The 25,075-nt window shown below is 39.3% G+C and overlaps 1 protein-coding gene across 2 annotated transcripts in view; it reads right to left on the reverse strand.

The window, feature by feature from the left end:
* LOC108293389 (mitochondrial intermediate peptidase) overlaps positions 1-25,075 on the reverse strand; it is a 163,527-nt gene that overhangs the window by 136,679 nt on the left and 1,773 nt on the right. For both annotated transcript variants that reach the window (XM_037733523.1, XM_017514721.2), the window contains exons 2-8: positions 23,304-23,477; positions 18,846-18,934; positions 15,986-16,072; positions 11,592-11,655; positions 6,824-7,006; positions 5,796-5,952; positions 358-406 (exon numbers count right to left, since the gene is read on the reverse strand). In XM_037733523.1, the coding sequence (XP_037589451.1) occupies positions 358-406; positions 5,796-5,952; positions 6,824-7,006; positions 11,592-11,655; positions 15,986-16,072; positions 18,846-18,934; positions 23,304-23,477 (803 nt within the window). The remainder of the gene's footprint in view (positions 1-357; positions 407-5,795; positions 5,953-6,823; positions 7,007-11,591; positions 11,656-15,985; positions 16,073-18,845; positions 18,935-23,303; positions 23,478-25,075) is intronic.

The raw sequence follows: 25,075 nt of genomic DNA on the forward strand, positions 1-25,075 counted from the left end.
TAGTAGAGACGGGGTTTCACCATGTTGACCAGGATGGTCTCGATCTCTTGACCTCGTGATCCACCCGCCTCGGCCTCCCAAAGTGCTGGGATTACAGGCGTGAGCCACCGCGCCCGGCTGAAAGACGAATTTCTAAAGACAACTGGTTAATGGGAGGGGACAGCCTATGTTTTCATGACTGGCACCTGAGGAAGACAACGATGGTCTTTCAAAGTCTATCTCATAGTGAAACTGGTCTGGCCCAATACGCCAAAACTTATGTTCTAACTCACTTCCTCAATTTTTATAAATCAAGTCTTCTTTAAAAAAACTAAATAACACATAACCAAATAACTAAATAGTAGAGTAAAAACTAACCTTTCAGAAAGTTTGTCAGATAGTTTCTCAAGGAACTGCATGACAGTCTCTAAAATGAAATCCAAAAGAAAATATCTTCAATTATGTGAAATAAAATGAATATATCTGTTAAAATTATTATGTGATTATCATAATCTATATAACATAATTCCCTTAAAGTTATGATTTTCAAAGGAAAGTAGAGCTACTAACATTCCAAACATAGAGTAAACACTTCTAGATAATGATGATCTGTTAATCAGAAAAAAAAAAAAAAAATTGCCATAGTAATAATCCATAGCCTCAGATTATATCCCAAAATTAAAATAGTTAATGGAGCCAGGCGCAGTGGCTCATTCCTGTAATCCCAGTACTTTTGGAGGCTGAGGGGATGTGGATCGCCTGAGGTCAGGAGTTCAAGACCAGCCTGGCAACACGGTGAAACCCTGTCTCTACCAAAAATACAAAAATTAGTCGGGCGCAGTGGTGCACACCTATAGTCCCAGCTACTCAGGACGCTGATTCAGGAGAATAGCTTAAACCCAGGAGATGGAGATTGTACTGAGCCCAGATCACACCACTGCACTCCAGCCTGGGCAACAGAGTGAGACTCCATCTCAAAAAAAGAACTAATGGGAGGCTGAAGAAAAAAGTCCAAAATTTCAAGGTGTTTCTATCTATTCATATGTGTAAGAAAAAAGGTTTTTAGACAAGTCTGATTTTTTTCAAAGTTTTAAAGAGATATCTAGACTCTGGTTTGTTACTAAAAATAGGTGCAGTGTAGAAGTATGATTCACTGAAATACATTTTTAAAAATCAATGTATTTCTTGGTAACTATTTTGTTTTTAACTGCAGAATAATATATTCAAGATAAAAACAAAAAAAAAAAAAAAAAAAAAAACCCAGAAAAATAAGAACAATACATCTTAACTTCTGATAGAATTTTTAAAGTAGTTTTATTAAAATACTTCTTTTTTGAGACGGAGTCTTGCTCTGTCACCCAGGCTGGAGTGCAGTGGTGCAACCTCGGCTCACGGTTCACAGTTATCATCATTTACAAACCCATTAAGGCAGTATAGTAGAATTACCACCATCTCCCACAATAGGAAATGTTTTGCGAATATTTTTGAATATAGCACTTTTTAACACTGACTTACATGTACAGAACTTTCATAGGTATTTTAGTTTACCACACACACTGTGTTTATAGTTTCCAGATAATCTTTGGTACAGTTTTAAGTTTCTTGCTCTCTTTAAGTTATCTCCTTTTGAGTGAAATAAAAGGCTAAGGAAATAATGGTGGTTAACCTAAACCCAAACCATGAGGTTTCTTGCCACTGTCAATACTTAACAAGTTCTGTGTACACAAATTCTGAAAACACTGCCTCATGTGCCATATTAAATGACAATAGAAATTTTGGGGGAAAAAAATAATTATTTAGTCAACAATAAAATCTCATTTTAGGATTGCATACCAGGTGCCATACAAAACTGTTTTCAAGTAAATCCCCGTGTATGCTTGTACACTTTTTACTTCTTAATAACCATGTTTTAATGCTCACCCATCTTACTCTTCTAGTAATTTTATATGTGAAGAATCTGCCTCAGTTAATTTTTTTTTTTTTTTTTTTTTTGACAGTCTTGCTCTGTCACCCAGGCTGGGGTGCAGTGGTGCAATCCGGCTGACTGCAACCTCTATCTCGTGGGTTCAAGTGATTCTCCTGCCTCAGCCTCCCAAGTAGTTGGGATTACAGGTGTGCCCCACCACACCTGGCTAATTTTGTATTTTTAGTAGAGACAGGGTTTCACCATGTTGGCCAGGCTGGTCTCAAACTCCTGACCTCAAGTGATCTGCCCACCTTGGCCTCCCAAAGTGCTGGGATGACAGGCATGAGCCACCGCGCCTGGCCTGCCTCAATTAGTGTACCTAGAGAATTGTCATATAAAGACTGAATTTCAAACCCCCTGAAAATCACTAAGTGCCTCACCACAGTTACCTCCTCATTCGCTGGCCACAAGAATGCCTGCCTTAGCCTCAGTCAGCCTCTCCTGCCTTCCTTCTGCTCTGCAAGACTCATTCCGTCACTGTGCATGAGGGGTTTCATTTCCCTCAGGGTGCCTTCAACAGCCATAGACACATCTGACAAACAGCCTGAGCTTCTAAATCCCATGACATTGTCTGTACTACTCCATGGGCACTGAAAATGTGCCAACCTGTATTACTATTTATGTTTTTATATGAATATACTAAGTTTTAAATCCTCACGGACCCAGGGCACATCCTGTGTGACAATGAGCACCACATCCCCCTGCCAATACATTAGCACACCAAGCGCTTAGTACACAAGGGTGCCTTGCCGGTTATGGAATTTGGTGCTGGGTGCTGCAGGTCCAGTGGGCGCCACACTGCTGGAGACAGTGGTCGTGCCCAGTCCTCCTCACATCTGACCTGCCCACAGCATGAGTCAGCCGATCTCTCCCTTATCCTGTAGACAGACCTTTTGCATGGCCTCCAGGACCACACATTATCATCACTTTCCGCCTCTCCCACTGGCCATTATGTCTGGGAGTGTTGACTAGCAATTCCTCACATGCCTGGCCTCTTAAACTTGGAGATGTTTAAACAGAGCTCAGTTCTTGGATTTGTTCTTTAAGCGCACTCCCTTAGTGGTCTCAGAGTCTCGTTTCAGAGGTTCAAATTTACATCTGCAGCTCAGAACTCTAACTGCCTACCAGCATTGCCACTTGAACCTCATTTGGTATCTCAAACTTAACCTGAACCAAACCAAGTTCCTGGTCCTCCCAATCTTAGTTAACAGTAACTCACCCTCTTTCTAGTTGCTTAGGTCAAAAACGTTGGCTCCCTCTTCCAAATACCATATATCCAGAATCTGATCACATCTTCCCATCTTCCCTGCTATCACCCGGTCAAGATGCCAACACTTCTCATCATGGTTACTGCCCACCAGCACCTGAGCAGTCTCTCTTCCACCATTAGCACGGACTCACCGTTAGCACTGGAGTCAGATCACCTCACTCCTCTGTCCCAACTACTTAATGCTGCCCCTTGTCAGTCTGTCCCACCTCTCCCCACCCTCCTCACACACACTGCTTCAGCCACTCTGCCCTCTTTGCTTTTCCTCAAACGTGGCAGGCATTTTTCTGCCTCAAGACCTTAGCCCTTGCTAGTGCCTCTGTGTGAAACCTTCCCCCCTCAAGAGTCACAGCCTCACGCCTGCGCCTGTCAAGAGCACACTCACATGCCATGTTCTCAGCAAGCCCTCCGACAACGCCCTCTAAAACTCCAACACCAGCCTACGTGCCCACGTGCCCACATTCCTTATCCCCTCCCCTGTTCAGTTTTCTCCATGGCTTGTATTAACTAATAACATCCCACATACTTTATCTACTTATTTCGTTCTTAACTGTCTTCCCTTGCTCACAAGAATGTAAGCTGCTAAAGAATAGGAATTTTCTTCTGCTTTACACACTGATTTATTTCCATGGCCGAGAATAATATCTGACATATAGTGGGCATTGAGTAAGTATTTGCTGAATTAATACATAAAAACAGGATGTAGATGACATAAAAGATAGGGCATTAGGTCTCAAGCAGCCTATGTCAAACCATAAACGTAGAGAATGTATTTAGGCTTCGGTTCAGCCACATTTTAGCAATATAACCTAACCTTAGATTCCTTATCTGTGACATGAATACAAATACCTACTTCACAAAGCTACAGAGGAAGGAAATGAGATACAACAGAATAAGCATTGAGTGTTATTCTAATATGATTTTATATAAGATAAGATACAAATATAGTACTGGTATAATCAAACCGTCGACAACAGTGATGACAGAAAAACACACTTTTCACCAAAATGATGCTTACAAAAAAAGAAAAAACATACACTAAAAACACACATATAGGCCGGGAGCGGTGGCTCAAGCCTGTAATCCCAGCACTTTGGGAGGCCGAGGCGGGTGGATCACGAGGTCAAGAGATCGAGACTATCCTGGTCAACATGGTGAAACCCCGTCTCTACTAAAAATACAAAAAATTAGCTGGGCATGGTGGCACGTGCCTGTAATCCCAGCTACTCAGGAGGCTGAGGCAGGAGAATTGCCTGAACCCAGGAGACGGAGGTTGCGGTGAGCCGAGATCGCGCCATCGCACTCCAGCCTGGGTAACAAGAGCAAGGCTCCATCTCAAAGAAAAAAAAAAAACACACACATATAATACATAACAGACTTATATCTGTTTAGGAGCTTCAATTACATGAAACAAATTGTAAGTGTTTTAAGCGTTGGAGGACAAAAGAGTCCAAAGAAAGTGGAAAAGTGTAACAAGCTTCATCAAAGAGGTGGGTTTTGAGCTGAGCACTAAAAAAACGGGGTAAGATTTTAACAGACAGACTAGGATGAGAAGGTGCATGCCACTGGAGACCTTGAGACATGAGTGAGGTAACCAAGCCGCAATAAGTGTGACAGGCCTGTGGCTTGGCCAAGAGCCTCGACAGGTCAAGGGAAACAGCCGATTACGAAACAGTAAGAAGATTGAGTGCATTTAGAGAACTCTGGAGAAGAGAGGAGCATGCTAGGCTGGGAAGGGATAAGCACAGAAGGAGAAAAGACAAGTGAGGACTCAGGTTATGATCTGCCCACACTGTCCCCTCTGTCTGTGAGTGGAACGTCTAGCCAGATGCACAATCAGAAATCCAGGGGGCCACCACACCGCCTCCTCCTCTCCTTCATCCTCACCAAGTCTTGCAACTTCACTTCCAAGACCGCGAATCTCCCTCAGCTCCACCACCATGGCCACCTACTCCTGACTCACCGCCTAAATTACAACTACAATTCAATAAATGCTTTTGAAAAAACGTATTTTGTACATTTATATTATTGGGTAACATTTTCTCCTAGACATTATGAATCATAAGGAACTCAACACAGCAGAAGGCAAGTTTATTACAAACCCAAGGACACACTTCCGTCACACCCCACCCAGCACAAACCTTCCTAAGCAGCACACTCTTCTTTCTGAAAACAAGGCTTATCTGACTATGTGTTTCTTATATGACCTAGCTGACATTTAACCTTGACCTCAGTAAAAATACTCATCTTTCATTCTCTCATCCTAATTCTAACCAATTTGATCAAATTGAGCACAGAAACTAATTGAGTTAAAATGAAAACAATTTAGACTAATATCAAAATGAAAATTTAGGTTATGATTTTACTCTCAACATTCACATAAAATAAAATACTTTGGTTGGATAGAATATATGCCAAATTATTTGCTCTATTTAAAAATGGTTCCTATAAAAATACATTTAAAAATCTCAACACATGGTTCTCTGTATTAAAAATAGAGCACTAATTTACAGCTATCTGAAATCAAAAGCTCAGTTTCATAACAACCTATTTTGTCCTTAAATGTTGGATAAACAGGCTTACCTGGATTTTTAGCTATTGTTCCTTGGAGAGCCCTGTGGGAAAATGTGGAATACCCTACCAACTTTGCCAGAAGATCTCTGCTGCTGAGCAATTCTTCTAAACATTTCAATTGAACAGCATTGGGATAAAGAAAAATTTTATAAGCAGCTTCTCGCACCTGCATTTAAAAAAGTAAATGGTAAAGGATATAAATACCATGACACAGTCCTACGTGACAATAACACAGGCTCATGATCCCACTTTATCTGCAGATGAACACTGCTTTCAAAATAAAGCAATGGTCTACAGAAGGCAATAAAGCTTCCAGAGTCATAAAATAGCATGGGATGCTACAGCATACTTGACTACAACTCTAGGGAACTATTCTGAGGTATAGTGGGGCAAACCTCTACCCAATGCATGGACTTCTATGCTGTGAAGCATCTTAACCGGGTGAAGCAAGGCTGCATGCATTAAAAAGCCTCTGTAGTCTAGAATGTCAATCAATGCTGTTATTAATCATACTTTAAAAATAAGGAGTCTTGTATGAAATATAAGTAATTAAACCATTTTCATTCTTTAAAGTGTTTATGGCATGAATGATTCCACAAGTTAAATTTTTGGGGCTTAGCATAGTAATGCTAAAAAGTTTTTTTTTGAGATGGAGTTTCGCTCTTGTTACCCAGGCTGGAGTGCAATGGCGCGATCTCGGCTCACTGCAACCTCCGCCTCCTGGGTTCAAGCAATTATCCTGCCTCAGCCTCCCAAGTAGCTGGGATTATAGGCTCCTGCCACCAAGACCAGATAATTTTTTGTATTTTTAGTAGAGACGAGGTTTCACCATGTTGGTCAGGCTGGTCTTGAACTCCTGACCTCAGTGATCCATCCGACTCGTCCTACCAAAGTGCTGGGATTACAGGCATGAGCTACCACACCTGGCCTGCTAAAAAGTATTTAAGGATATTATTATATTATCTCTAAATCTTGGGTTAAAACAGTAGCAACACACAAATGGGACCTAAACAATAAAGAGAATGAAACATACATACCAAGTCATCTGGTGCTTCTGCATGGAGGCCATCAATTATGATATGATCCCCAGCAGATATAAAGTTATGGCGAATGTGTTCTGGTAAGAGATGCTTCTCAATCTTGTTGGGAAAGTTAGTTCCCATAAGAAATGTACTACTCAAATCCAAGATTTTAACATTGAGGTCCACTGCTGTTTTACGCTATATGCAGGAAAAGTAAAAATTATTTAAAGGCACTTTGAATTAATATCTCACAACTAATTTAATAAAATATAAAGATGTCAAATCAGCATATACGTTATCACTTAATAACATTCAATATATTAGTAAAATGAATATATTGAAAATATCGTTACTATACAATATATAGCATAAATAACATTCATTTTACTTTTAACAGAATTTAATACACTAACAAAAAGATTACTTATGGTTTTCTCATGTTTCTATGCTTCAAGGTTTACATAACTTCTATTTTATGTCTAGGTTATATAACTAATCGTTGAAATTAACAACATCAAAAAATACAGGTCAGATGCAGTGGCTCATGCTTGTAATCCCAGCATTTTGGGAGGCCAACGAGGGTGGATCACTTGAGGTCAGGAGTTGGAGACCAGCCCGGCCAACATGGCAAAACCCCATCTCTATAAAAATACAAAGATCAGTTGAGTGTGGTGGTGCGTGCCTGTAATCTCAGCTACTCGGGAGACTGAGGCACAAGAACTGCTTGAACCCAAGAGGCGGAGGTTGCAATGGGCTGACAGTGCACCACTGTACTCCAGCCTGTGAGAGAGAGGGAGATTCTGTCTCAAAAATAATAATAATACAGTTCTTTGCAAAAGTGTAGTGAACCTCCATAAGTGGAGACGCACATTTTAAAAGTTCCGATTTTAGCCAGGTGTGGTAGCACACGCCTGTAGTCACAGTCCTTCGGGGGCTGAGGCAGGAGGATCACTTAAGCCCAGGAGGCCAAAGCTTCAATGAGCTATGATCACACCACTGCAGCCTGGGCAACAGAGCGAGATCCTGTCTCAGGGAAAAGCAATGTTCTGATTTTGTATGTGCTTGGGCTGCTACAGAACGATACAGTGAAGCCTAAGAATAGACTGGAGCCCCAGGGCATGGTCCTGTCTTCTACTCTGCGTCCCTTTCATGTGGCTCATGTTCCTCACACCTGCCAGACCCTCTGATAGTCAGTGATGAGGATGTGGATGGTGCTGGCATGTCCGCCTAGGTTTGATCTTGCAGTCGTGCCTTTGTAACAATCACCTGAGAAAACATGTATTAGCAAAGGGTTGCCATAAATGCTTTAAATGAAATATAAACTAGAATCCACATTATGAGTCAGGTCTACTGGAGGACAAGGGCTGAATTTTCAGTTACTGGTTACTAAAAAACCAGACAGGCTCTACATTGGGCTCATGCTGGACTTCAGGTGAAAGTGTACACAAATCTTTCTGGGAGGGGAGATAGCAATTAACAGGTTCTAAACCATACTATGCTCCTAAAAAATTATTAAGCCACAGTACTAATATACTTTTTCAAGATAAACACAGATGATGTAGAGGTATGCTTGATAAGATGCTGAAAAAATTGAGCACGTATTATTAACCCCAAAGTTTTCAATATAGAAAATTCAAACTTCATGGAAAAAAGTTTTCGGAGACTCTGATGTCTTTACAGTCCAGATTTCTCTTTGCTGATTTTGTTTCTGATACGGCCATTTAGCACCACCTAATGGTAACAAGTGGAATAACAAAAAAGAGGAACAGGATCTTGAAATTACATTACAGTTCCAAAATTTTCCTCAAAGCCTTTACTATGAAAAAAAAAGTGATAAAATTACTTTGAAGATTTTATCAGCTGATAAGTAATTTTTTTATCAGCTGATAAAATCTCTGAAAAATAAAAACGGAGCTCACAGTGACTTCAATGATCTACCAGGCATATCACTTCATCATTCTGTGGTAACAAATGTACAATAATCTGAACTCTTCAAAACTTCTATGAAATTTTTGTGTTATTAAATAATGTTAAAAATAAACATTTCTATTCATTTTAAATTTATAAATTATATTTGTATGAGACCTTAAAAATTAAGGCTGGGCACGGTTGCTCATGTCTGTAATTCCAGCACTTTGGGAGGCTGAGGTGGGCGTATCACCTGAGGTCAGGAGTTCGAGACCAGCCTGACCGACATGGAGAAACCCTGTCTCTACTAATTTTGAAAAAATACAAAATTAACCAGGCATGGTGGCACATGCCTGTAATCCCAGCTAATCAGGAGGCTGAGGCAGAAGAATCACTTGAACCCGGGAGGCAGAGGTTGTGGTGAGTCCAGATCGTGCCATTGCACCCCAGCCTGGGCAACAAGGGTGAAATCCCATCTCAAAAAAAAAAAAAAAAAATTAAATAAGAAACCAACTGTAAAGAATATAGGCTTTGATGGTTTATAGATTATGTTGGTAGGTTTATCTCATGAGCTCTCTTTTGAAAAATGGAACATGTCTTCCTTATATCCTGTACTAGTGGAGCACCTTTGAAAACAGACATGGAAGTTACAAGAGAAAAACTGAACAGGTTTACTTGCATATTCAATATTGATGGGTTCCCCAGGGAGCTGCTCACTGGGAAAGAGGAGCTACACTGTAATAATACGTTAGATAACTGGCAATGTCTATGCTGGTGAAACTGAACACATATGTCACCAAAGTTTCAAAAGCATCCTTCGTGAGGATTACATAAAAACTAAAACTATTCAAGTGGATTCTATACTAGCAACCTTCTATCTGAAGATATCTAGCTAGCATTATTATGATTCGTCATGCATTCACTCAATACTTTATTGAATCCCAAACTAATATGCATTAAAAAACACAATCCATGTTCTCGATCCTTGATAAGCCTACAGTTTAGATAAGCAAAACAATAACAGCATCATCATCAATAAGAGGTAAAGAAGAATGTCACATGAGTGAAAGAAGTAAAATGCGTTTAAATGAATGTAAAATTCCACCTGGGGGATGGATAAAAGCTTCACTGACAATGTGACGTGAGGATGAAGCCTTCATGGGGACCTCAGGCAGGCAAACCTGCGGAGTAGGCGTAGGAGGAGGACAGCTCACCACACACGGGGGAGGGCACTGTGAATGAGCGGCTGAGAGCCGGAGCACAGCCAGGAGTATGAGCTCTTTGTTAACCTCACTAGACAATGGGAAGCACACAGGACGATTCTGTGCAGGAGAGTAACAAATCAATGCTTACAAAAACTAATCCAATGTTCACAGACAGGAAAGACTGACCAGCAGGATGCCGACAGACAGGGCTGGCCATGTAGGCTCTGGAGTCTGTCTGGCTTACCAAATAACCTCCCACAACCTCTACAGCCTCGGTTTCTTCATCTGAAAAAATGGGAATAATAGTAGCACGAAGCTCAAAGTTGCTGTGAGGATTTGATGAGAAATATACGCTTTAAAATAGCAAATGCTCAATTGATGTTAAATATAGTAACTGTTAGGAAGACAGAGGCCTTTAGAATAGTGCAGGTGTTTGGTACTAAGAATCAAGGTGATTTTTGGCTAAGATCAAGTGTAGAATCAAGGTGGTTTGCTTTTGGGATGCAGACAGATGCAGGACTGTAGGAACAATGCAAGGACTTGGTTAGAAGATATGAGAATATCAGGAAGGAAAAGAATACAAACTGACTCCAAAATTTTATTTTACAGAGAAGTATTAATGAAGAACTGATTTTGAAAGGGGCAAATGTGCTCACTTTAGGCAATGTGAGTTTACAGTAGAGCCTATAAGCCTCCTAGGCTGCTGGGAAGGCATGTCCTGGTTCAGGGTCAGACCAAGAATCACATGCTGAGCCTTTAAAGCCACACAAACACATCAGATGTGTGAGGGGCTCCAGCTTTACTCAAACTCAACACCTATCAAAATGATAGTATCTATGCTATGTGATACACATTCCCTTCTACTTTTCAAGATATTTTGATAACTTAATCTCTTCATAGGTAAGTGGCTTAATTCTACCATATGTAGTAGGAGAAATGTATTACTGTTTAAAACAAATAAACAAACAAAAAGCCATAATAGTCTAGACGGCAGGTGAGTGGAGGAGACTGTGGGGCAGGCTGAACTTTCAATGGTGTCAAGTCCCTCCTGTTCTTCCAGCCTTGAGTTTAAAACTGAAATGTGGCACTAGGTTTCTTGGGATGTTATGTACTGGAAAGACAATGGCCAGTGTTAGAAATTTTAACAACTTTGGCCATTAGTTAGGATGGCAACTTGAACAAATCACTTTGTCTTGTTTCCACATCTGTAAAATGAAGGGCCTGGACGAGGTAGAAGGCCCTCAATTCCAGTGTAAACACTGTGTAATCTGTGCTTGCTGCATCTGTCAAAGACACGTGTAATATATATAAATACACTTATGTAAGGTCTCAGTGATATTCCCTGTACTACCAATCTTCAATGGCATCAGCTTTCCCATTTACTTGCCAGTCTTTTCTGATATTGCCCATCTCATCCTCATTCCATGACATCTAAAACATTCCACTTGGCCCAAGTCTTTCTTAATTCTGAATCATCATGGTGTGATAGGCCAGCTTCCAGAGAGGGCTACATTCAAATACAATCTATAGAAGAATTTCATAACAGATAAAAGACCTGCACATTTTTGCAATATGCAAATTCAAGCAATATATACAAGGACTGTAGCAACAATGATACCAACTGAATGTTAGTAAAACAGAAAGAGTCAAAAAACAGAGGAAAGATGTACCTTTTCTTTGTCTAGATGGATTCCACTAATTTCAAAATCAAACATAAACAGTTCAGCTACTCGCCTATAAATAAAATGAGCCCCAGGTTACAACAGGTAATAAAAATTACTAACAAAAAAATTGTGGGTTTTTTTGGTAAATAAATCTTCAGTCTTTTAGCGCCTCACTGCCAAAAATTCTTTCAACACACACACACACACACACTCTGTCTCTCTCACACACACACTCTCTCTCTCTCTCTCTCTCTCTGTTTTAAACAAGGAGCTTAATATCCTCAGAAGTCAGGCAAAACATCTAGCTGACTGATAATTATGATTGGCTCTTCATGTAAGAGCTTATTCCTTTATTCAGAGAGTATAAACCTGTGAAAGCCACCATAATAATTACTTATTTATTTCAACTCAATCCAAATCCCAATAATTAAAAACATAAAACAGGTTTTATATTTGGACAATTTTTCAAAGGCCCTCTGCATGAGATTTTCAGTTTTCCTTCCAGCCAGTAGCAGCTATTTAGAATATTAAATTCTTTGATGCTGTGCTGGAAGCTGAGAGCTTTTTGGCTAATGAGAATTGTTTTCTTTCTTTTTAATCCTGCTTCATGCTTGGAACCAATTTCAAGTGTAACACTTTTTTTCTGTCAACGGTATTTAAAAAAAACACACACACTGAATGAAAACAATCAAATATTTGATCTACTCTTTTGGCTCTCCTTGAGTTTTCAAAATAGATATATTTATCTTCCTGATTATTATGTCAAATATACCATGAATGGAAATTTATGTTTATTGTATTATACAATATAGGTCTATTATGTTACAAAACTGTATTGTAGAAACATGAAACATTTAAAATCACTAATCCTACCAAAGATGACTATTAAAATTCTTGGATTTCCTTTCAATCTACTTTTAATGTTATATTACATATTAAGAATAATTAAGGTCCAACTGTATATACTTTTGTTTTTTTCTTGTAAAATTATATCACAAACATTGAAGTTCTCCATATCTTTAAACATTCCTCAAAAAGCTGGCTTTTGATGCTTGTTTTGTGTTGTCATATAGACTGTAAACGTTTTTGTTCTCCAACTCCCATGAGCCATAATAGAACAAAAATCCTTGTTATGTTTTTTTTGAATCCCTGCTTGTTTCCTTAGGATAAATTCCAAGAAATTAATCAAAAAATATGCACACCGATATATATTACCAAACAGTCCTCCATAAAGACTTAGCAATTTACACATAACTAGAGAGGATCCACCATGTTAAACCAGAAGTACTATTCTTATTCTGTTTCAAGCTTGTTGGCTGCTGGGCTCTTTGCTTCATCCCATCTTTCCTTAATGGTGGTGGGTCCCATTTACTGATTGACTACTACGTGCCAGGTACACAGCAAAGCACTTAACACAAATTATTTCCTTTACATCTCATATGATTCTGATGAAGTACTTTATATTTCCCCTTTACAAAGGAGAAAACTGAGGCTTAATGAGCTCTGAAGCCAACGTCGAACCCAGCTGTCCCACTCTAGAGATGCACTTTCCCCTACTCCACACTTGTTGCCATGTTACGTTTGTGGCACACTGCTATCAATTTAATGACCATCTGTGGCTACTCCTTATTTTGTGAAAGGAGAGTTTCACAAAGAGAATCTTTTGCCCATTTTTCTATAAGGGGGTTTTCTTTTTTTTTTTTAAAGTAATTTGAAAGGTCTCTTAACATAGTTAATATATTAAGCCTCTGTCATATAAGAACCGTTTGTCCCATTTGCGTGTTCTGACTTTGAATGTGGAAGTGTTTTGCTATACCAAAGACTGCGATGTTTATACAATAAAAATCAATCAATCTTTCTGTGCTATGAACTTGTATCATACCAAGAAACACCTTCCACATCCCAAGGTTACACTAGTTTTATATTTCTTTTAAAAATATTTAAATCTTTAATCAATCTACTTTTTCCCCCCAAATGGTTATCCACTGGTCTAACATCATTTACTGAAAACCAAGTCTTTCCCTACTGATATGAAATGACTTCTATGACCTACCAAATAGTCTTGCTGTGTGTGTGTGTGTGTGTGTGTGTGTGTGTGTGTGTGTGTGTGTGTGTATCTGCATCTGTGCCTGAAATTTCTCTATTCTTACATTGATCTAACTGACTATTCTGGCATTTTTAAATATAATGCTCTTTAAATACAGCATTTTTCTATGTTCTTCTATCTGGTATAAGTTCCTTTTTAGTAATTTCCCTCATGAGAGTTTTCCTACCTGTTCTGGCATATTTATTCTCTATGACTTCAAAACCATTTTAAGTAACAACAACAACAACAAAAGAAAACCTTTATAAATTGGATAGCATTGAACTTATTGTAGTAAACATGATGGAGCGTTATTCTTTCTTAGCTATGAATACAGCATGTTTCTCTGTTTCAGTCGCTTTCATGCTTCCTAGGTGTTGTGTGTACTGAAGTTCTGCACTCTGCCTTCCTTAGTTCATTCTAAGGTGTATTACAGCTTTGGCTGTTCTCACAACTAGGATTTTCCCTCCATTAAATTATCTGAAGATTGTGCTTATTATATCCTTTGCATACATGAAAGCTCTTAATGGCTTTGGAAAAACCCCCAAGTAAACAGGTTTCTTTATGGCTGGGCTTCTCAGAGACTCTAAACTACTAAAATTTTTCAAGCAGGGAAATACACTGATATATGAGATTTCCAAACTTACTGACTGAAAGAACCCTTCTGAGAAAATTTCTGAACATCTCAGAGAGCTAGTATTTCAAAAGCTGAATCTAAGAATAAGTTACTCGATTTAAATCATTTTCTCTGTATATTAACTAACCAGCAAAGACTTTATTAAATCTATAATTCTTTGATTTAGCCAATGTCTTATATTTTACCATATGCATAGGTCTAAAATATAGTTCTTTCTGGGTGCTAGCCAACACTCAGTGATATGTAAGTGCCATGATACTGCAACAATGATTACTTCAAATTCTTCTCTCTCCTACTTCCAAGTTGCTTTTCTTTTCTAGACTATTGATATTCTACCCAGTTTATTTTTCCCAATATATTTAACATTTTATTATTTAAAAATTCCTATTGGCGTTTTTAGAAATATCTAGAAATGTGGTATGTATCCTTATCAGTTCAAGTACTTTCTATCTAAGATGGTCTGCTAGTCCACTACAATTTTTATACACAAACAGGGGCATGTCAATCTTTAGTAAATAGAGATTATGAATAACCTTCCATTTTTGACATTTTTTGTTATTTAAAGGCAGCACCAGTTCAGTATAAATCTGGCACAATTAATAGGCATTCAATTTTTCCTTGCTTTGCTCATGAAAGCAGTATCATGATCAAGCTTAAACTACTGTGATAACATAGCTAGCTTTACTAGTGTCCTGAGCATCAGGACTGACAAAGTCAAACAGCACCAGGTACCTACATACCTGTCAGGCAGGTGAAAATAATCCCTCAAAGACTGAGCCCCAATGTGCTACTGACATACTATGCTGCTCATGTATCAGATTAACAGCAAACTGGATGATCAACTGGTCCCTACAGAAAGTGGCTTCACTTGAGGGCCAATAAGCCACATAAAGACAAGATAGGAGAAGGAAACAGGATCAGAAAGAATCAAGTTGCCAGAGGAAGTGTCCCACTAATAAAAAGTAGATAATAGGTACAAACAGATGAGAAACAATTAATCTCTGTGTTATGACATAAATATTACAAGCAGGTTAATGACAAACCCTACTACACTCATAAATACATTTAAGCAAAGAAATAAGTCTCATATCAAATAGTCTCATGTGTTGATTTAGAAGTTAGGCCTTTTTGATTCAGATTTAATAAATGCAGCCTAATGAACCAAAGCAAATCATTACAAGGATCTTGACATCCTCCCAGTAAATAAAATCGATTTGCTTATATTTTCTGATAGCATCAATTAAGGAACTTTAAGCATAAAGCTAAGCGTAATTATTAACTGTTTATAGGAGTTCATTCATTGGTTGAGCACTGACCACATTCCAAGAATGCGTAGGTGCTGAGGGTGCAGCTGGAACAAAACAGACCAGGTCCTACCCTCAAGGAGCTTGCAGTCTGGTGAGACAGATGATGGACAAATAAACAAATAGGATATGTTGGAACGAATCAGGACTATGAAGAAAAATAAATCCGGATCAGAGGGTGGAGTCTGACCCTGTGTAAAGATTTTGGGGGAGACACCATTTGAGTGGAGTCCTAGAGAAAGTGCAGAAGTCAAAGAGATACCTGGGGAGGAATATTCCAGACAGCAGAGGCTGCAAGTACAGAGGCCCTGAGGGGAGTCTCCCAACCTCACCTCTACAGTCACAGTCACAACTAAGGAAAGAAATGAGTGAATACCTTGTTTCTGGATCAAGGGAATCCACAAGTTTTTTATCAGTTAGTAATTTTTGCAAACTTTGATATAATTCCACATTTGTGTTCAACCTAGAAAAATTAGAAAGGAAAAAATTAGATGATTTTCTAATACTTTAACTTTACATGAAAAGAATGGTGTCAGATTGTACCACACAGATGCCCAGAAGCTGAATAGCATAATCTACCAGGAACAGCATAACCATCCTTCCTTCCTTCCTTCTTTCCTTTTCTCCTTCCCTTCTTCCTTTCCTTCCCTTATTTTGGAGACAAGGGTCTCACTCTCTCACCCAGGCTGGAATGCAGTGGCACGATCGCAGCTCACTGCAGCCTCAATCTCCCAGACTCAAGTGATCCTTCCACCTCAGCTTCCCAAGTAGTTGGGACTACAGACGCACACCACCAAGACCAGCTAATTTTTGAATTTCTTGTAGAGATGGTGTCTAGCCATGTTGTCCAGATTGATTTCAAACTCCTGAGCTCAAATGATCTCCCTGCTCAGTCCTCGGTCTCCCAGAGTGCTGGGATTACAAGCATGAGCCACCACATCCAGTGCAAAACCATTCTTAGAAACTGAACTACTCAGCACAGGCAGTCTGTTAGGTGAAGTGTTGGGGTACTAACTGCTCTGGTAGGTTAAAGGATAAGTTTAAACCCACAGTCCACAGTTGAGGCAGAAAGGGCAGGCAGGAAAGAGGGGAGGGGAGGGAAGGGATATGGTAACTAGTGATTTAACTGAGAACCTGTCCCCATTAACAACATGCCAGTGGCCACTTGCTTTGTTAATAAAAGGAAAGGCATGAGGATGGGAGGATGAATACCACAAAGATTTTCCAGTCCTGGACTGAACACCCTAGAACACAGGCTACCTGTGCTCATGTGAGTGTGAGTGGCAGGCACACACTGTAAGGGAGAGCTCAAGACACAGGTTTCAGAGCCACGCACCTGGGATGCAAGACTAGCCCTGTTACTGCTCTGGCACCTTGGACATGTTATTCAGACCTTAGGCTGCTGTGAGGATTAAACGAGATCATGTGTGCAGCACACACATCCTATGTGAATGAACCATGACCACTGTTGAGCAGTTCTGCCAGCCAGGGAGCAAAGGGCCCAACGCTGGGCAGTGGTCCCAACCCATCCCACAGTACCACTGGCAGGAAACCAGTTCACTCCCCTAAATGCAAACGCCATGGCCCTCTCAGAGCTAAATAGTGAGCTGGGTCCAGATACAATCTGCACCCTCCTTGGTAGATCTTCAAGGAGGGACAAGGTTATAAGAACCACCCACCAGTTCCTACTCAGAGACTCAAGGATACTCCTGCTCCTCCATTGGTTCACATAAAAACACTGAAGATTTCTAAGAATCAAAGGGTTTCTGTTACCATTCTCATGGGCCTTCCCAAACACCAGGGAAATGGAGGTAGTCATTGCCAATCAAAAAACATTCACCAAGAAGGGCCAGACTCCCACACATGGATCCCAGAAGTCAGGGAGAGAGGGAGTGTGGAGGCCTACCTCCTCTTAACCTGCTCACCCATGGAGCCATTCCACGGCAAAGGGACAGCAGTTCAGAGGCTCTGCCCCCACTGCAGAGGTTTAAGGAAACCTCCCAGTATGTTTTACGTTGGAAGACCCTGAGATAAGATCCATACTTTAGTCTGTGCTTGTCCTCCCGCAAAATGAAGAGTGCTTGTCCATGAGCCCAGGCCACGTCTAATTTGGCAGGACGTAGAGCAGACGGCCCGCTGCTGCCTGCTTTCCAGGGGCCTTTCCCAGAGAGGCAAAGCTTTCTCCCAGGGAGCCCCCACTTTCAGCCCCGTCAGCATGCCAGTGTCTGCAGTCTGCACGGCCCAGCTCTATCCCTTTCCGCGGGTTGGTTTTTAGCAGCTATGGGAAAAGTCATACACAACCATGCCAAAGTGAACAGATGTAGCTCGACCCATGGAAAAGCAGCAGCTGCACATCCTGAAGTATGGGGTCCTCCAAGGAAGCCTCATCCAACCACAGAAGGCACCACTCTCCTCCAACAATTTCTGGTATATGGAATCGTCTTATCGTGTTACCCCTTTCTCCTGTTGTAAATCCATGCTGGCGAGCCCAGGGCTCTCCCCAGCTCTGTACACTGCCTGGCATGGTGCCATGTAGCTAAGTGCGCTGGAATACGGCGCTGTCCACGGTTATTTTAACAAGCACTATGGAGCTCTCATAAGTAGCTTAAAAACATTTACATTTACCTCAAAATCACTTTAAAATAATACACTTTAAAATAATACACTCCATCACAGCCTCAGCCAGAGCCCGCTCTAGCCCTCCCATAGACTTTTATGGCCTCCCTAGACTCCCCTAATTCCAACTTGATGGGGGCCACAAGGACACTGTTTATAGAGCGTTCTGGCTTCTCGCCCTGTGGCCCACAGCCATAGATGCAACAGCAATTTAATCAAGTGATAATCTAGTAAGTCCAGCTTGCCACTAAGGTACTAAAAAGCCCTTATTTAAGGTAAGTGATAATGGTGATAATTAGAATCCTGGGTGTCTGTGATCTCAGATTAGCAAGTGACACCTTTACACTGATCTCATTAACCCTCACAAGGACTCTGAGGCAGGGTTAACGTTATGACCCCATTTATAGACAAGGAAATGACTGAGCGGCCCACTCTGCCTGCCTGTGAGGTGAGCCAATGGCCTGTCCTCAGCCCTCCCTCTGGCCACCCGGGTCACACACACCTCCCACCCTGCTGGGTGGAGGACAAGCACTATTAATAAAACTGCCTCCGGCACGAGTCCATGAAACCAGATCACCCAGCATTTGGCAGGGGGGCGGGGCGGGGAGAACAGCACATACTTCTCTACCATGGTGCCAATACTTCTACAGGCTTCTTCGGCGGCTTCTCTGAATGCTGGCTCGGGGTGAGCGATTTTCACAAAATCAGCCTAATAAAGGAGAAAGACAAAACCAAAAGGGAATTTGATGGGAAGATTTACTCCAGGATCTGAGGGTGAAAATGAAAACTGGGTTTTAAGATGTGTCATTGGCTTGGCCTGTGTATTTCCATTACTAACTTTTTCCTAAGCAAGTAAAGCAAAGCAGCTTCTTTCTGAACATTTATTAGTTCTGTTATTCCTTGAAAGGAAGTTTGTTTCATTAAAAAAAAAATACTTTTATTAACTTTATTTCAGAAAAGCTTTTTTCCTTCAAATATAAACACCAAGCAAATTCTTCGTAATTCTTTATTTCAAAAGAACAGACACTAGTTTCAAATATTCTACAACTTTCTCACTAAAATGCTTTGCAGTATGGTTCTCACATGTTAACCTATCTCTAGAAAACAACTCGTAGAGGCTTTTTAACTGACACATAGCATAGTTTCGAAACTGATTTTACCTATATTCTAGTATTTGATTTAACGACATTCTAGTCTTTGCACAGAAAACAAAGGCAACATTCTCGTTATAGTCCTTTTAATAAAATATCAATTCATAGTCTCCATGTAATACTGTATACAACTACTACTGCCACTGCTAACGTCATTAAAAATTAAAATCAGCGAAAAATTTTTTTTAAAAAGATAAAATGACGTAAAACTAAATTTTCATTTTCATGTTAATTGTAACAAAAAGCAGGGAAACTACAAAACACTACATATTTTCTTTACTTGCCAAGAAGATGTGTGACTATAACATCAAGTAAAATCACCACAAGGTAAAATTTCCTAATTTTATTATCATATAGTTTCTAATGCCAAAACATTTAAATCCAAAGTCTGGTATATTTGTTGTAACAACTGGTAACAATAAGATAACATTAGTACCAAAGTACCCGAAAAATGAGTTATGTAAACTTACGTCATTTTTTTTTTTTTTTTTACAAATTTCTAATCTACATGTTGTGAATTTATAATCAATATTAAAATTCAAAGCACTAGCATACGTATTAAAAACTGCTTTGTAATAGTGATGAGGAAAACAGTTGTTACATAAAAACTGTATAAAAAAACCAAAATGACTATTTGGTGAAAAACAGCTTATAAAACGATTGCCTTATAATAGTACTAATCTTATTGGCTGGTAATATCTTAAAAATTCAAAAAGGAAAAACGTTCTTTTTTACCCAGAGACCTACATATATAAATCACGTAGTTTGGTTTTTTTTTGTTTTCAAAATGAGATATTATTATACATAACTATTAAAAATGTCAATATAAGAAAAGATATAGGGCAGAGAAGTTAAAATTTTTTAGTGAAGACCAAAAGTAAAATTTAGAAAAAAATCCTAGAATACTGATTAATTAAGATGAAGACTAAGACAACAAATACACAGTGAATTCTGGGATTTGTGACAGCCAAGCCAACAGTCACCCCTCAGTATCAGTGGGCAACGGTTAGATCCTCCTACAGGTACCCAAATCCACAGACGCTCAAGTCTCTGACATAAAATGGTGTGGTACCTGCATATCACCGATACACAGCATACCCCATACTTTGAATCATCTGTAGATTACTTGTAATACCTAAATGAATGTAAATAATATGTAAATAGCTATTACACTGTATTGTGTTACGGAGCAGTTACAAGGAAAAAAGTCTGCACATGTTCAGTATGAATGCAATTTTCTTTCCAAATATTTTTGACTCCGCAGATCCCCCAATCTGGAGGGCTGACTGTACTTGAATAGTGAAATACACTGACACAGATTTTCCTTTTCAGATCTCAGTGACATAATTAGGTGAACAGGGTATGAAACCTCCTTTTGGGCAGTGCATTTCCACAGCTCCCCCATCATTCAACGGCACATTTCCTATGCATATACTGGAGGCATAGAACAAAAACCCAGTACAACAGAACTACCAAGAGCCTGCAACTTCACTCCAGAGAAAAACCCTTTACAATAAGATACTTTGTCAGCTTCCTTAAGCCTTTGAAGCTGGTGGTAAACATACAATCATCTGAAAGATGTTCATGCTCAAGTCAGGTGTATGGGTGGAAGGAAATTTTCCAAAAAAGGAAAATAAATAAAGATGGGAGGTGTTATGCTGGGTGAAAGAAGTCAGTCAAAAGGTATACAGGATTCCCCTTATGTGACATTCTAGAAAAGGCAAAACTATAGGGATGGAGAACAGATTAGTGGTTTTCGGAGGTTAGTGGGGAGGGGTGGGTTTGACTACAAAGGGAGATTTTTGGGGGTTGATGGAACAGCTTTGTATCCTAATTGTGGTGGGGGGTTGCACAAATTTATATGAGTTAAAATTCATAGAACTGCACCATCCTCCAAAAGAAGTCAATTTTACCGTATAATAATTTTAAAAACAAGTGCATGTATTTTCTTAAATGGAAAGGCTAACAAACTTTGCAACTTTTCCAGGTAAGTGTTCATGAGATCTGAGCAGCCAGACAGCCCTGAAATGGTTGGAACAGCAGGAAGGAGAGGAGTCTGATGGATACCCTGCCTGGGCTGCCAGCCCAGCTGCACCACACACTGGCCAGGGGACAGCAGGCACATCCCTTCATCACCCAGTGCCTTTCTTCCCTCTTGTGAAAATGCAGATATGCTGAAAAGGTTACCTCCGCTCATCCAGAGAAAGCTCCTTCAGTTAACTAGGCTGTAGAAAGGGCCTATAGCCTAGTAAATCTTCAAAAACAAGTTAATGCCAGAATATAAACTCCAGGAAGTAAGAGGTTGTGTCTGTTTCATTCCTGCATGTTAGACAGTGTTCGGCACGCAGTAGGTGCTCAACATTGACTGAATGTGAGGGAAAAAGCTATGGAGTTCAATACCATCTAGACAAGATCAGAAATGATCACGATTTGGATGCGTGTGCCACTTTCTCTGAAACAAGAGTCAGCTCCTTCAGGCTGATAGAAAATCCTGCTTCCTGGAAATCAGTATATCAAAGAGATATCTGCACTTCTATGTTTGTTGCAGCTCTGTTCACAATAGCCAAGATTTGGAAGCAACCCAAGTGTCCATGAACCGATGAATGGACAAAGAAAATGTGGTACTGATACACAATGGAATACTATTCAGCCATAAAAAAGAATGAGATCATGTCATTTGCGGCAACATGCATGGTCATTATGTTAAGTGAAATAAGTCAGGTACATAAAGACAAACATCACACATTCTCACTTATTATGGGACCTAAAAACAATTGAATCATGGAAATAAAGCATAGCAGGACGGTTATCGGAGGCTGGGAGGGGCGGCAGGGGCGTGTGGGTGGGTGGTTAATGGGGACAAAAAAACAGGAAGAATGAGGAGACCTACTATTTGATAGCACAAAAGGGTGTCTACAGTTAATAATGACTGTAGATTTTAAAATAACTAAAAGCGCATAATTGCATTGTTTGTAACGCAAAGGACAGATGCTTGAAGGGATGGATATCCATTTTCCATAATGTAATTATTATGCATTGCATGCCTCTATCAAAACATCTCATGTACCTCATTAATATATACATACACCCAGAAAAATTAAAAATGAAAAAGAAAATTTTGCTATCTCAGCAATGGATTTCCTAGTTGGTGAAGATATCTAGGTATACACTTTTATTTCAACTTGAAAATGTTTAAAAAAAAAGAAAGAAAAAAAGAAAAGAAAAAGAAAGAAAGTGTTTACAATCATTTTGATGTCAAAACTTAGTTTTTATTAAAAAAAAAAAAAAAAAGCATTCCTGAAAAGGTATATTAAAGCTGCTTTTCATAACTCTTATGAAAAATAAGTGGCTCACACTTACAATCCCAGCACTTTGGGAGGCTGAGACAGGAGGTTCACTTGAGGTTAGGGGTTCAAGACCAGCCTGGGCAACACCAGGCAACATAGGGAGACCCTATCTCTATTAAACACACAAAAAAAAAAAGAAAAAAGAAAGAAAGAAAGAAAAAGAGGAATTCTGTGTAAACACATACAGTAGTCTTAGAATTTTGGGAGAAGCTTTCCTAAGTGAAGAACCTCTGTCAAATGAATATATATATAAATATCTATATATATATATATATATATGTAATATAAACATATCATATCTTTGCTATATTAATCATTCATTCATTGTATATTACATGTATATTTTATTAAATACACATATTAAAGTATCAGTTCTAAATATCACCTTTTCCTGTAACATTTTCCCTATTCCTAATGACATACTTCATCATAACAAATTATACGCAATGGATCTCAAACAGTTTCAGACATTTTTAACTGTATAATCTAATATTAATAGTAAACACCACAGGATAAATTTCACTGAAATCTTAACAGGTTGAACGAGAGGTAGCTTCAAGTCTGAGGCAAAGCATCTTACCAAGTCAGCCACTCTGCACAAGGAATCGGAGAGCTCATCGAAGATCAGCACAGTCTGGGGCCCAGGAGGGGTGGAACATGCACGCTCCACAAGCAATTCTGTCTTTCTCAAGGCTTTTTCTTGTGCAATATGAAATCCTTCTGGGACACTGAGCTCAGGAACGCCAAAAAGACCCTGAGAACCAAAGAATACATCCAATTTATAACCAAAATTCAAAATTACGCTATTTTTGTATTTACTAAAATTACTTTGTCACAAAGGAAATCTTGGTTTTCTTCGGTGTGTCATGTTATATCTGTGATCACGGATACCACTATCATACTCCCCATATCACTCCACATAAATTACACAAAAAATGTTTTATGAACATAATTTTTCTTCAATTTTTAATTAGTTTCTGAAAAACAAAAACTGAGTGGTATGGGTCCAAAATCCAGCTCTGTCACTTCTACAGGATCTAAGAGTGGCTGCAAGGATTAAATGAGATAATATATGTATAAACATATATATATATGGCAGTATTTGGCACATAGCACTTAATAGATGTTAGCCATAATTATTAGCTTACAACGCTGGCCATGTTGTTTCTCCTCCTAGGCCTCCTATTTTTTTCATCAGGTACAATGGGAATGATGACCATACGCTAAAAAAATTGAATGAACTGGTTTTTTTTTTCCAAGGCAAAAACCAACTCACAAATTTGAAAATCTGCTATCAGTGTCCAATATCATGATACAAAAGAGAAAAATAAAGCTAAAATTAGTTATCTCTCATCCACCCAAAAACAGGCTTCCCCTCACATCTTTCTGTTCAGTGCTTACAAGCAGTTCTCATCACACCAATTATGTTATTACCAAACATACCTTACAGCATGGATACAGGTACTAAGTATACGTAAAGTACTAAACGCAGTACCTGACAGAGTAAGAGCTCAGTACATAGAACTAATTATTATTAATAGAGAGGATGAGTTGACTATCAAGCAATATTTTAGAAAAATATCATGAACATATTAAAATCATAGGCTGAAACTGGGAGCAAGTTTTATGCTTTCCAAAGACATTTCAGTATCTTGATAAAAGCAAAAATCACTGATGTAATGGGAACCTACTTTACATAGGTTCTTTTTAAACCACACAATCCTACAGAACGAAGTATCATTCTTTCATAGATCAGGACACATACTTTAAGAGGTTAGAAAAAACTTGTTTGAAGTCATGAATTAATACTGGGAAAGACAGAACTTGAACCTGCTCTGTACAGCTGTAAAGCCCACAGTTTTCCATACTTCTCTGCTACAAATTTATCTCTTTAAAAGTCTTCTCTCCTGAAAAGCTGAGCTTCCAGACCCAAGAGCCCTGACCTTCATTTCTTTAACCAGCTATCCAACAGAACGTCTAATATAGGGGGGAACTGAGTGAAGGAAACAAATGATGGGAGCGGATGCTAGACATCCTTAATTAGCTTTGTAGGTACTTAACACAGATTTTCAGAAATACCAACCGGTAAACCTTCGGGCCTGATAAGGCCTATTGTTTCTATAAGAAGGGATGATAGCATGAAGTTAAGCTATTAATCTCTCTTTAAAATATATTACAAGTTATCCCAGCACTTTGGGAGGCTGAGGCGGGTGGATCACGAGGTCAAGAGATCGAGACCGTCCTGGTCAACATGGTGAAACCCCGTCTCTACTAAAAATACAAAAAATTAGCTGGGCATGGTGGTGCGTGCCTGTAATCCCAGCGACTCAGGAGGCTGAGGCAGGAGAATTG

This window comes from Cebus imitator, unplaced genomic scaffold (assembly GCF_001604975.1).
Source record: "Cebus imitator isolate Cc_AM_T3 unplaced genomic scaffold, Cebus_imitator-1.0 Scaffold536, whole genome shotgun sequence".
NCBI lineage: Eukaryota > Metazoa > Chordata > Mammalia > Primates > Cebidae > Cebus > Cebus imitator.